The following is a 13,541-nucleotide window of genomic DNA, read 5'->3' as shown; positions in this document are numbered from 1 at the left end:
GTCAACTTCGATTACAAAGAAGCCTTCTTGGCGCATACACACATATCCAAAAAACACTGAAATTACTTTATACGGCTAAGAGAGTATAAGATTTTAAAATGCTGAACACAAGTCTGCATAACTCTAGGAAATGTAAAAAATGTGGTCAGATGGGGGTGGCTATTCAAGGCAACTGCTATATAACTCAGGGGTGAAAGTAGAAACTTTCTTATCTGTTCTTCCTCCCACTTAGACTGTGAGCTACATGTGGGACAGGGACTTCATCCACCTTCATTGTGGGCAGGGAATGTGACTGCTTATTGTTGTATTGTATTCTCCCAAGTGTTTAGTACAGTGGTCTGCACACAGTAAGTGCTCAATGAATACGACTGACAACCTGATTGACATATTTACCCCACTGTTTAGAAAAGTCCTTGACAAAGAACATGCGCTTAACTACCATAATCATTATAATCACTATATCCTCAATATCAACGGGAGTGATACTAAAAAAGAATTCTACTAAGCAAATGTGTTAAACTAAGATTGAGTTCAGATGATTAATTCAACTCTCTTTATATTGATGCCTGTTTATTTTGTTTTGATGTCTGTCTCCCTCTAGACTATAAGCCTGCTGTGGACAGGGATTTCCTCTCTTTACTGCTGTATTGTACTTTCCAAGCACTTAGTACAGACTGAGCTTCCCCTTTTCCCTCTGCTCCCTCTCTTTCCCCCCCTTCACCTCCCCTCAGCTAAGCCCCCTTTTCCCCCCTTTCCCTCTGTTCCTCCCCTTCTCCCTTCCCCTCCCCTCAGCACTGTGCTTGCCCACTCAATTGTATATATTTTCATTACCCTATTTATTTTGTTAATGAGATGTACATCACCTTGATTCTATTTATTGCTATTGTTTTAATGAGATGTTCATCCCCTTGATTCTATTTATTGCCATTGTTTTTGTCTGTCCGTCTCCCCCGATTAGACTGTAAGCCTGTCAATGGGCAGGGACTGTCTCTATCTGTTGCCAATTTGTACATTCCAAGAGCTTAGTACAGTGCTCTGCACATAGTAAGTGCTCAATAAATACTATTGAATGAATGAATGCTCAGTAAATATGATTGAATGAAATGAATGAATAGTACTCATGTTGCATTAATACATCAGTCAATGGTATTTACTGAGCACTTAAAATATGTATGGAGTACTGTATTAAGTGCTTGGGGGGCTACTATATAGCCCTCAAGTCCAACGGATGTGACAATATGCAATTACATATATATATATATGTAATTGCATTATGTATATATGTAAATTCATGTAGCTACTCTTCTCTTTGGAAATTTTATTTCATTCTAAATATATTCTGAAAATTCTTAATTGTAAATTCCATGTTCCCCCCCACAAAAGTTGAACTACTTAACTGCATAATGTTTTGCAGAACTATACTGGAGGGCTTTGTATTGGTAAAAAAAATACCAGGACAGAGACTCAGATGGAGCCCCAGACCAAAGGGAGCTTAAGCTAGAGAGGCGGGGCATCGAACAGATGTACACGGTAACAAGAAAAAATACATTTAACCAAAGCCATGAAAATAAAAGCAGTCTGTTCCTGCTGCAATCTTGTTTGCTCCAGGGGCTGCCTTGGTCTAGTCAGTAGAAACACAATTACTGGAATTACCTAGGAATAGGCAGAGTTTAGTTAATCAATAATGCCGATAAATGACTTGATTAAATCGGTTCTAATACCGTGTAAGGAACAAATGGAACGATAACTAGGGAACCTGAAAGGATGTAAATACTGGAAGATAAATTTTGGTGATTTAAGCGTATAACCCAGGCCAAAATACATAGAAACAGCCTGTTCTGCACAGTCACAACTGGAGCATGCTAAACTATACCCTGAATCATAAATGACTTGGATAAGCAGAAGAGCCAGATAAGCATGGTTCTGATAAATGAGGCTACGTTATATTTTAAGTGGTATGTACAGAAAAAAGACTAGAGGGAGATGGGTGAGGTGACAGTGTTTCATAGGTTTTCTGAGAAAATTTTTTTGCATTACTATTATTTATGGGCACCTTGAATGGGAAAACTGGTATAAGAAAATTTAACAATCAATCTCATTTCTATACAGACTATCACTAAAAACAGTGCTTTGTGAAAGCATGGTAATTTACCAGGGCCTTCTAAATATCAAATTTACACTCAAATTATTTCACTGGTAAATATGTTAAAATTTGATTCTGTTCTGCACACTAAAAAAATAGCATAATTAACCACTGAAATACAGGAAGAAATAAATTGCCTTGCTTGATTAATCCTGCAATAATAAAAGGGTTTCAGACCAATGTTATAGTGATTCAGAATTTTAATTATGCTTTTGCCTCACAGTTAAATAGATGAATTTGACCTTCCATTATGGTTCGCTAACCTGCCCAATCCTACTGGTTTATAAACTGTACGTTTGTTCACTTTTATTTGCCCATTACAAAAGGGGAAATCTGACATCTTTCCAGAAAAAGGCCATTACGAATACAGAAAATGGAGCGATTGAATTGGATGGGGAATAGCTCAGCATCTAATGAGGTAACAGCTGAATTATTTTTAACTCTGACAAGTCAGAGTGTGGCCAGGCCTTTCACTATAGCAGCGGGGCCTAACAGGACCGCTCTACTTCTGCCAGACTATAAAAACATCACTAAGGTGAAGATACTGCAGTGGCTATTAAAGAAAAGAGGTAAGCAGTCCATGAGGCAAAGGGGAGTAGTGTTGCCCAGTGGATAGGGCACGGGCCTGGGAATCCCCGCCCCACCACTTGTCTGCTGTGTGACGTTGGGCAAGTCACTGAACTTCTCTGTACCTGTTAACTCATCTGTGAGTCCCATGTGGGACTGTGTTTAACATGATTAGCTTGTATCTACCCCAGGGTCTGAGACGTAGGTAAGCACGTAATACCATAGGGGAAAAAAAAAAGTGAAGTCAGGGAACGTATAATAGGATGGGGTGGTCATAGCTCAGAATTTCCATAATGTCTGGCGGGGACAATTTGATTTACTGTATTTCTATGCTGTCACTAACACATCCCTCTTCAGGTAGAACCCAAATGGAGAATGATTTACTAACAGACTGCATCACACAGAGCCCAATCCATCGATTGTATTTACTGAGCGTTTACTGTGTGCAGATCATGGTAGTGCTGAAAGTGCTTGGAAAAATACAATAAAACAGAGGTGACAGACATGCTCTCTGCCCACAAGGAGCTTAAAGTCTAGAGGGAGAAACGAGACTAACATATTCAATGATATTAACTGAGCACTTACTATGTGCAGAGGACTGTACGAAGTGCTTGGGAGTACACAATGCAACAGAATTAGGAGACGTTCCCTGTCTATTATGACTATGGATTTGTACAAAAGTGATATGTGGGGCCAAGGGTGGGGTGGATACAACCAAAATCCAGAGAAAATCCCCATAGAAAAAATAAAAGTACAACCAGGGGATTGTTAATGTTCTTTCGCCCACCTTTCAAACCCCTTCTCAGGTGCCTTTCCTCTCATTTATCTCATGACACTGCACATTTTCTAAATCTTTACACTCTTTTACTACTGTACCCTAAAAGAAAGAAACCCGGCCTGGGTAATTCTCTGGTTGCTCCTGTAAACTCTCTCCTTGAAGGTGAGAACCACAAGAGACTGCTAGACACAATTTTTTCTTAGAACTAACAACTTCACGTTTTTACAATATCTCACTTGCATATTCCTTCCCAACGCTTGGTACAGTAATATGCACTTGAGAAGCAGCATGGCCTAGGGGAAAGAACATAGGCTTGGGAGTCAGAGGTCCTGGGTTTTAATTCCAGCTCTGCCACCTGTATGCTGGGGGAACTCGGGCAAATCACTTGACCTCTCCATGCCTCAGTTACTCCAGCTGTAAAATGGGGATTGAGACTGTGAGCCCCATGTGGGACACAGGGACTGTGTCCAAACCGATTAGCTTCAATCTACCCCAGCACTTTGTACAGTTCCTAGCACGTGGTAAACGCTTAACAAATATCACAAATACAATACAATAAATATTACCGCTACTACAATGTCCTTTTTCTTGCCTTCATTAGCAATTCAAAAATGTTGTTCAAAGAGTCCATAGTATTGCCCAGCACCAAAATCCAAACAGGGAAAAATGAGACTCCAGTGTCATGCATTAATTATAACCTGATGTTCCTAGTATCCAACACTAATAACTACGGCTCAACAAAATCCTCATCTCCTCCTTGGCAAGTCAGTGAAAAATCAATGTTGAGGAGATTCCCAATATTCCCATATAGCCTGCAAATAATGCAGTGGGAATCAGTGGGGTACTAAGCTAAGACAGAAAACAGTGACATCAAAGCCAGGACCTACAGACAGTTTATCACGCCAGGAATAATTCTGTTTGACCAAAGAAGTGAGTCAATCCTAATGCCTACAGATATTAAAATAACAATAGCAGTTCTGAGGAGATCCATGAATTGAACCTACCGCTGTTGGACATTTGAAATAGATTGTTCTTCTCAAACTTCTTAAAAACACTTCCTTTTATTTCAACAAACTGTAATTGAAACAGAAATTATTACTTATTTCACAATGGAAATAACGGAAAGTGCTAAATGATTTTAAATGGAAAGTATATGATTCATTCTGACACCATTTAAAACAGATACTACAATTCAGTTCTCTGGCATATGCAGTAAATTCACTTTTAACACTTACATTATTAGACATCATGATAGTAAGCAATGACTTGTTGTGGGAGTTAAAGGCTACATTGAGAGTCGTTGCTTGAACCATTATAAGAATAGCATGCAAGACTGTGAGCAACTATGTTAAGGAAATGACACTTTTATACCATGTTAGGATAACCAGTTTAAATGGTTTATTTTGCAAATACATACCAACGAGAAGAGAGTAGAACACGTAGTCATTTGCTTATTTTGGGTTCAAAATAAATCCTAGCCGAAGGGAATTTTCTTTGTACCTTAACCCAGTTGTTTCTGATATAGCCAGATTTTTCTGGATCAATCAATGGCATTTATTGAGCACTTTGTGTGTGTAGAGCACTGTACTAAGCACTGGGAGAGTACAATACTTAATGGAGTTGGTAGACACAGTCCCTGCCCATAAGGGGCTTACTGGTACAGTTTCAGAATAGGGCACTGTGCCAAATAAGCACTCAATAAATGTTACTCTCTCACTGCACCCCCATCCTCTTTAAACTTTCTCTCCCATTCCTTCACCTCGTCGGTGTCTTTTATAATTGTCTCCCCAGTTCCTCATGGCTCCCTGCACCTCAATCCCCATCATCACATCTCCAGAGCTCGTGTCATAAAGGAGGCTGATAACTGCTACTTCGCGTAAAGTAGAAACTCTCCTGCTCTAAAGCTGAAACGGGGTCCATTTAGAAACACACAGAATACATCATTCATCTTAATTCAAAATGACTCAAGACGAGTACTTTTTACATAATTACTACTTTCAGCCTGTTACTCCTGAAAGAAAAACTAATCAATTTTTTTTTAGCATTCACAATTAATCTCCAAAACGGCTTCTGACTTTAGGAAATAATTGCATAATTTTTCAAGAGTTAAAGGATACAGACATACAGCACTGCCATAAAAAAATGTGGAATCACACCAATATGAGCTCTTTTTCTTTCCTTAGGTTCAGTTGCTGTCCAGTAAAGAGCATCCAAAATATCTTGTCCAAATGATGAAAACAGCCGATCAGCCACCTGGAGGGACAGACTTATTTTTTTTAAACAAGAAAGTATATTTCAATGGAATTTGAAACGACAAACAAACCAAACATAATTTATACAAGCAACTCCAGAAACCCAAATGCTTTTTACCTTTTGCCCTACTCATTTACCTCTCTCCATTAAATATGTAGTAACAGCAAAGAGGCACAGGATAATATCATGTCAAAATCTTACTTTGATTAGTCTTGGCAAAAATGTATTCATATTCAGGAACTCAAATTTATGCCCTTCAGTAAAAAATACACGTGATCATTCCACCATGCTAGTCAATGTCACATCCTCCTCCAGACATTTTAAAGTCAATTCGAGTCATTATTTGGGGGTTTAGTACAGCAAGAAGGGCATATGTAGATGTCTTTACTCCTGAACACATATTTTGATGAGACTGAGCTAAAATTATTGCCATAAATTGAAGCATTTCCATTTTTACTATTTAAGCTATTTCAACTTCTGCCTCCTTGTCTCTCATTTCCCCCAAAGTCGTCGTGGGCAGGGAATGTGTCTACCAACTCTGTTACATTGTACTTTCTCATGAGCTTAGTACAGGACTCTGAACACAGTAAGCACTCAATAAACATGACTGATTGATTGCATATCTCAGCCAGATACTTCTTTCCCAGTTCTAAGTACAGTGCTTTGCCCACATGAGGTGCTAAATAAATACTTTTATTACTGCTCCTCCTCCTCTTCCCCACACCACATGAGGAAGAGAGTAAATGGCGAAGACAAAGTTAGTGACATTTTCCTTCTACCTGCCACACTTCTTCCACTTTTTCTACCTTCTGCCAATTCTTCCTCCAAACCAATTTCCACTCAGCCATCATATCATCATATAAGCTTCTTTTTTAGCCTTATAATAATAATAATGGTACTTATTAAGTGCTTATTATATGCCAAGCACTGTTTTAAGCACTGGGGCAGACGCAAATTAATCAGCCTTCCCATGAGGCCTCCTATCCCCTGCCTCTCCCACATTGCTTATGGCTGTCTGATCATAATCTTGAAATGCTCATCATACATTTCTCTGCTCCTCAGAAATCCCCAATGGGTGTCCATCTCCCTCTGCATTAAAAAATATAAATCCCCTTCTGTCACATTTTCCCAAGCGCTTAGAACAATGCTTTGCACTAAGTAGCTCAAAAAGACCCGTAACTATTGACTCCTGTGCTATTTCAGATGCAATCTCCATTTTGTGGGGCAGTGGCCCCCCTGAAATGAACAGGTAAGAAAGTCACTCTGGCCGAAAAGGTAGCTTCCCAATTGCACATGCCATTTCGACACAGAACAGTATTTCTCCAATGCTACACTGACCACAGAAAACACGTATGCACAGTTTGGCCAGAAAGGGGTGGGGGGTGCGAGATCAAACATACACTTCCTCTTATTCCAGGAATCAGCACTACAATGTCCATGTCAAGGAAATGGGGTCCTTCTTGACCTTGCGGTGTCATGAGAAGCTACCGGAATGACTGGGAGAGCATTCCAAACGTGGAGAAATCATACTAGGTGGTTTGAGTTCATTCATTCCCGATCTGCCCAATGATTGGAAGAATTTACCTCATGTAAAAGGGACGAATGATGGTTTAAATGATCAATCAATCCTATTTATTGAGGGTTTACTGTGTAAAGAGCACTCTACTAAGCGCTTGGAAGAGTTCAATGTAATAAAGTAGGTAGACATGTTCTTGAATTTATGTCTACATTTTTTACATGAAAATCTTTCATTTTATACCACAGATTGATCCGGTCTTTACTCGAACTGCTTTAGGTTAAAGATTAGGGGTTTTTTTTTATACTTTGCAGTGAAACCCACGAACATTAGTTTTACATTTAATGTTTTTTTTTCAAAATCAATGTTTAAAATGGTAAAGTTCCAGCAAAGGAGGCATTTTACCCTCAATATACAAAGAGATTATTTTCCACTACTTCCACAGAAATATATGCCTTTTGAAAGGACATTAAGAGCAAATGATGTCACCTTTCAGATGAGACTATAAACTTCTCGTGGGCCAGTAATGTGTCTGTTATACAGTTGTGTTGTATTCTCCCAAGTATTTAGTACAGTGCTTTGCACACAGTAAAAGCTCAATAAATACAACTGATTGACTGAGGATACAAACAGAAATGACTCCACTTTCTCATGACCCTTGAGCACATCATTATTTATTTACTTATATAAAAGATGCTTTACTGTCATTTAGCTTCTCTATTAAGAGGAATAATCCTCTAAACTGAAAGCTCATTGTAGGCAGGTAAAGTGTCTGTTTATTGTTCTTTCCCAAGCATTTAGTACAGTGCGCGGCACTGAGTAAACACTCAATAAATACAATTGAATGAATGAACTGAAGACTCCAAAGACATAGAAGATACGGGCTGGATGAATATAGAGTTGTTCACCAAAACCTATGCATAAACAGGTCTAGGGAAGCTTCGAGACGGGAGGTTCGATATTAGCAATAGAAAGAAAAACCCAACAAGGAGACAATATATAGAACGGTTTTTTCCTATTGTCAATTTGCTGAGACAGAAAATGGAAATAGGTTAACAAGGGGTTAGACTAATTTGTGGGGAAGGAAGGTGGGGGGGGGGGTCAACATTTGGCTCTTGGAGGGAACAGTTAAGGCTATGACAGGACTCAAGAAGGCTTTAAATAGAGGAGAAAAGTAAGAGATGCTTGACAGTAGACATCCTTGAGGATGGATATCCAGGAAGACGGCTACCATGTCATTTTTTTAAGTTTTTTTGTGCCTTTGTCGGGAACCGAGTACCAGTCTGTCTCAGTACAGCAGTTCTTGTGTTCTGAGGGAGAGAGAGTCAAACAAAATGCCAAGTGCAGGACAAGAACAAAGCACTTCAACAAGTATGCCAAGGCAATCAACATTTCTTTTAGAAAAGACTTAAGCAGATATCCTTACCTCCAGCATGTTGTAGATGATATATAGTTTTATGACAGATTGCCCTCTTATCAAGTGATACATCATAGAGTAATCAACATAATGCATCATGAAGTAGCAGATAACCAATATCACTCCTTTCAAAATATCACACACTTGAGCAGGCTGAAGCAAACGCCTGTCCCTGAAACATGTAAAACATACGGGAAATTATTAAACGCTAACCCATATTATGCATTGGTACAGTAAGGTAAGACCATGGAAAATTAGGTTGGATTTAGAAATTTTTGAAATAAAACAATCCAAACCCAAGAGACTAGCAACACTTAACTATCAAGTACAAAGAGAGGCATGCTCCTCTTCCTCTCTTTAGAATGAAACTTCAAACACTAAAGGCTAAAATCCTATATTTCTTATTTCTTGACATGGCTAAAGTCTAATACAGACTATGTTCAATGTGATTATTTTGGGTCTGCTCCAGTGCTTTATATTATCAACACTAGATATAGTAATGTAGCAACTAACAGAGAAGGCACTAACTTGCTTATTAATTAAATTCTATGAACACCCTAATTCCCAATTATTTCCATTATGCTATACTCCTATAACCCAGTTAGTACTGTTAACGGGTTTCATGAAAACGGGTTGAAATAAAAGTGTGATAAGCAAATACGATTTCCCTTTGGGAATAATGTAAAGTATATTCATGGGTCTCCAAGAACTAAAATGCTGATGTAAAACTATTTTAAAAAGTGATAAAAACCAAAACAATTATAGTTACAATATTAAAGAAGACAGAAAATATATGCCAGTAGTGCAAGAGTTTTGAATAGCTTCATGTCAGTGGGAAGAAAAATCACTTCTATAAGTGATATTAGATTAACTTTCCTGTTTAGGGAATCTGCCAGAGAAATAATGCTGCTTCTTCCTTCCTAGCTGCACGCACCCATTCCAGGGGACTTCTTGGCACTTCTCCACCCCCTGAATTTATCTCCCTGTCATCCTGTGTAGTCGAAACCCATGACGGTAGTTTTCTTTTTCCTACAGCTACAACGTGCTGGACATCACTGCTGGCGTTGGAGCAGCTACTCCAGCCCCGCTGTGCCTAGCGAGTAGAGCCTGCCTCCTGGACCTGAAATCTCAGGGAGGCATCGTTAGATGTAAGGGGGAGACAAGATGTGGGGGACAACTGGGAGCGGTGGAGGGGGACAAACTGGGGAATGTCTAAGGTTCCTCTCTGATACCCTCTTCCTCCTCCACCTGCTCTCTCCCTGTCTCAGCTGCAGTCCCTGACACTGTATCCCTGGATGAGAGTGTGTGTGTTGGGGGCTGAGGGGGGCAAGGGAGTGGAGGGAGGGAAGGGGCGGGACCTGTAGAAGCCACAACGGTGGGGGCAAGGTAAACTGGAAATGCATTACAGGAGTGAACATGAAATGGAAGAGGAGAATGGGAAGAGAAGCCAGGCACACACACCCAAGTTGCCCAACTCCTTGAAAATGGCAGGGATGCCACTGCACAGAGATTGGAGCTAGTTTTATTCATTCATAAGTTCAATCGTATTTATCGAGGGCTTACTGTGTGCAGAGCACTGTACTAAGAGCTTGGAAAGTGAAATATAGCAGTAAAGAGAGACAATCCCTGCCCACAATGGGTTCATGCTTTTATGTTTTCATAAATTTTATTTTTATAAATTAGTTTTATGTAATTCAACAGGAAAGAGATACACACATGTTTAGCCCAGCATAGCAGGGGTCATACTCTCAATTCCATGGTACTTTCCAATTAATCAGAGCCATTTTTTAATGGTATTTGTTAAGCACTTACTCTGCACCAGGCACTGTACTAAGTACTGGGGTAGATACAAGTTAGTTGTGTTGGACACAGTCCATGACCCATATCGGTGCTTTCTGTGTACAGATCACTGTACTAAGTACTTAGGAGAGTACAAGACAACAATATAACGGACAAATTCCCTGCCCACAGTGAGCTAACAGTCTAGGGGGTAGACAAGCATCAACATAGATTAATAATGTTGGTATTTGTTAAGCGCTTACTATGTGTAGGGCACTGTTCTAAGCGTTGGGGTAGATCTACATCTACAGATCTACATCTCCGCCCCTGTCCTCTCCATCACCCCTTCCCATCCCCACAGCACTGTACCCGTCCGCTCAACTGTATATATTTTCGTTACCCTATTAATTTTGTTAATGAATTGTACATCGCCTTGATTCTATTTAGTTGCCATTGTTTTTACGAGATGTTCTTCCCCTTGACGCTGTTTAGTGCCATTGTTCTTGTCTGTCCGTCTCCCCCGATTAGACTGTAAGCCCGTCAAACGGCAGGGACTGTCTCTATCTGTTGCCGACTTGTTCATCCCAAGAGCTTAGTACAGTGCTCTGCACATAGTAAGCGCTCAATAAATACTATTGAATGAGTTGGGGTAGATACAGGGTAATCAGGTTGTTCCACATGAGGCTCACAGTTAATCCCCATTTTACAGATGAGGTAACTGAGGCACAGAGAAGTGACTTGCCCACAGTCACACAGCTGACAAGTGGCAGAGCCGGTAGTCGAACCCATGACCACTGACTCCGAAGCCCAGGCTCTTTCCACTTAGCCACGCTGCTTCCCCATACATCTCTCCTTCTACAACGTGAACTCATTGTGGGCAGGAATTTGTCTGGTGTGAAACTGTACTCTCCCAAGCACATAGTACAGTATTTTGCAGGCAGTAAGTACTCAATAAATATGAGTGAATAAATGAATGAAGCGCTATAGAGTAAAGAGGAGGTAGACACTACCTCTGACCACACGTTTACAAACTACAAGGGGAGACAAACACAAAATAAGTAACAGATTGATGTAAACCTAAGTGCTGCGGGGTACAGTAAAATCAAAATGCTTCAGGGTTACAAACCCAAATGCCAAGGTGATGCAGAAAGGAGGGCAAAAAGGGGAAGTGAGAGTTTAGTCAAGGAAGTTCTCTTGGAGGAGATGTAATTTGAGTAGGGCATTGAAGGATGGGGAGGGAGATGGTCGGTGGGATAGAAGTGGGGTAAGTGAGCTCCAGGCCAGCGGGAATGTGTTCAGTACAGTGATCTGCTCACAGTATGAGCTCAATAAATACTACTGATTGACTTTCTGAATTAACTAACGACCATGGTACTTGTTAAGTGTTTACTGTGTGCCAAGCACTGTACTAAATGCTGGGGCATATCCAAGATAATCAGGTTGGACACAGACTAAATTGGAAGGAGTAGGATTTAATCCCTATTTTACAAATGATGACATTGAGGCTCTGAGAAGTTAAATGACTTGCCCAAAGTCCACGACAGGCAGTGCTAGAGCTTAGAATAGAACCCAAGTCTCCTGCCTCCCAGGTCCAAGCTCCTTCCCCTAGGCCAATCTGCTTCCCAATTTAAATACGGACAATGTCAAAATGGTATCTTTAACATCCATTAAGCAAAAAGCCATTTGTGCTGGCAGATTACAGCTGTCATTATCTAAGTTAAACAGATTATCTATGTTAAATTAAAACGGGCTCTAATCACTCTATCCAAGAGAGAGAAAAGATAAAAAAGGGGAGGTACTTAGGCCAAGGTACAAGGATGGTGAAGGAGAAAGCAGGACAGTGACCTCACTATGCAGTTAAATAGAATACTTGTGTTGTTGAAAGATAAAGGTTTTGAGCATGCCCACAGCCAACATGGTTTACCTAATATAATGAGGAATTTATCAGGAACTTTACCAATCGCATTTACTGAGCACTTACTGTATGCAGAGCATTGTACTAAGCATTTAGGAGAGTACAACAGAGTTGGTAGACACAATGCCTGTCCACAATGAGCTCAGACTAAAGGGGGAGGTAGACATTAATATCAAAAAATAAATTATGATTACGCATATAAGTGCTGTGGGCTGAGGGTGGGGTGAATACGGGGAGCAAATCAGGGTGATGCAGAAGCGAGTGGGGAAAAAAGGAAATGAAGGTTTAGTCAGGGAAGGCCTCTTGGAGGAGATGTGCCTTCAATAAGGCTTTGAAGGAGGGGAGATTAACTGCCAGATAAGAACAGTGAAGACGTTCCAGGCCAGAGGCAGGAGATGGGTGAGAGGTTGGCAGCGAGGTAGAGGAGATCAAGGTACAGTGAACAGGTGGGGATTAGATGAGTGAAAGAGTTGTAACAGGAGAGCAGCGAGGTGAGGTAGGAGGGGCAGGGTGATCAAGGGCTTTAAAGCCAATATTAAGAAGTTTCTGTTTGATGCTCAGATGGATGGGTAACCACTGGGGGTTCTTGAGGGGTGGGGAATCATGGGCTGAATGTTTACGCAGCAAAATGATCGGGGCAGCAGAATGAAGTATGGACTGGAGTGGGGAGGGACAGCAGGCAGGGAGGTCGGCAAGGAGGCTGATACAGCGCTCAAGGTGGGATAGGATATGTGCTTGCATTAATGCGGTAGTAGTTTGAATGGAGAGGAAAGGGTGGATTTTAGCAATGATGTGAAGGTTGAAACTAGAGGATTTAGTGAGAGATTCATTATGTGGATTTAATCAGAGAGATGAGTCCGGGATAATGCCAAGGATTCGTGCTTGTGAGACAGGAAGGTTGGCAGTGTTGTCTATGGTGCCAGGAAAAATCAGGGGGAGGACAGGGTTTGCGTGGGAAGATAAGGAGTTCTGATTTGGATAGGTTATGTTTGAGGTGACAGCGGGACATCCAAGTACAGATGTCTTGAAAGCAGAAGGAAACGCGAGACTACAGAGATGCAGAGAGTGAAGGGCTGGAGATGTGTTACTGTATTGGAGAAGTGACTATACCTTCCACTCTACCCTCTTTTCCCTTTTCCTTGCCCTACTCTTTTCCCAGCAAGAGATATTCTC

The 13,541-nt window shown here is 40.6% G+C and overlaps 1 protein-coding gene across 1 annotated transcript in view; it reads right to left on the bottom strand.

Moving 5' to 3' along the window:
* Positions 1 to 13,541, bottom strand: part of TAPT1 (transmembrane anterior posterior transformation 1) — a 79,043-nt gene that overhangs the window by 20,564 nt on the left and 44,938 nt on the right. The window contains exons 5-8 of the mRNA XM_029063588.1: positions 8,684 to 8,846; positions 5,606 to 5,741; positions 4,724 to 4,821; positions 4,493 to 4,562 (exon numbers count right to left, since the gene is read on the bottom strand). Of these exons, the coding sequence (XP_028919421.1) occupies positions 4,493 to 4,562; positions 4,724 to 4,821; positions 5,606 to 5,741; positions 8,684 to 8,846 (467 nt within the window). The remainder of the gene's footprint in view (positions 1 to 4,492; positions 4,563 to 4,723; positions 4,822 to 5,605; positions 5,742 to 8,683; positions 8,847 to 13,541) is intronic.

Source organism: Ornithorhynchus anatinus, chromosome 4, assembly GCF_004115215.2.
Source record: "Ornithorhynchus anatinus isolate Pmale09 chromosome 4, mOrnAna1.pri.v4, whole genome shotgun sequence".
Taxonomy (NCBI): Eukaryota; Metazoa; Chordata; class Mammalia; order Monotremata; family Ornithorhynchidae; genus Ornithorhynchus; species Ornithorhynchus anatinus.
The sequence above is the reverse complement of the archived record's forward strand: the minus strand, read 5'-3'. Positions and strand labels throughout refer to the sequence as shown.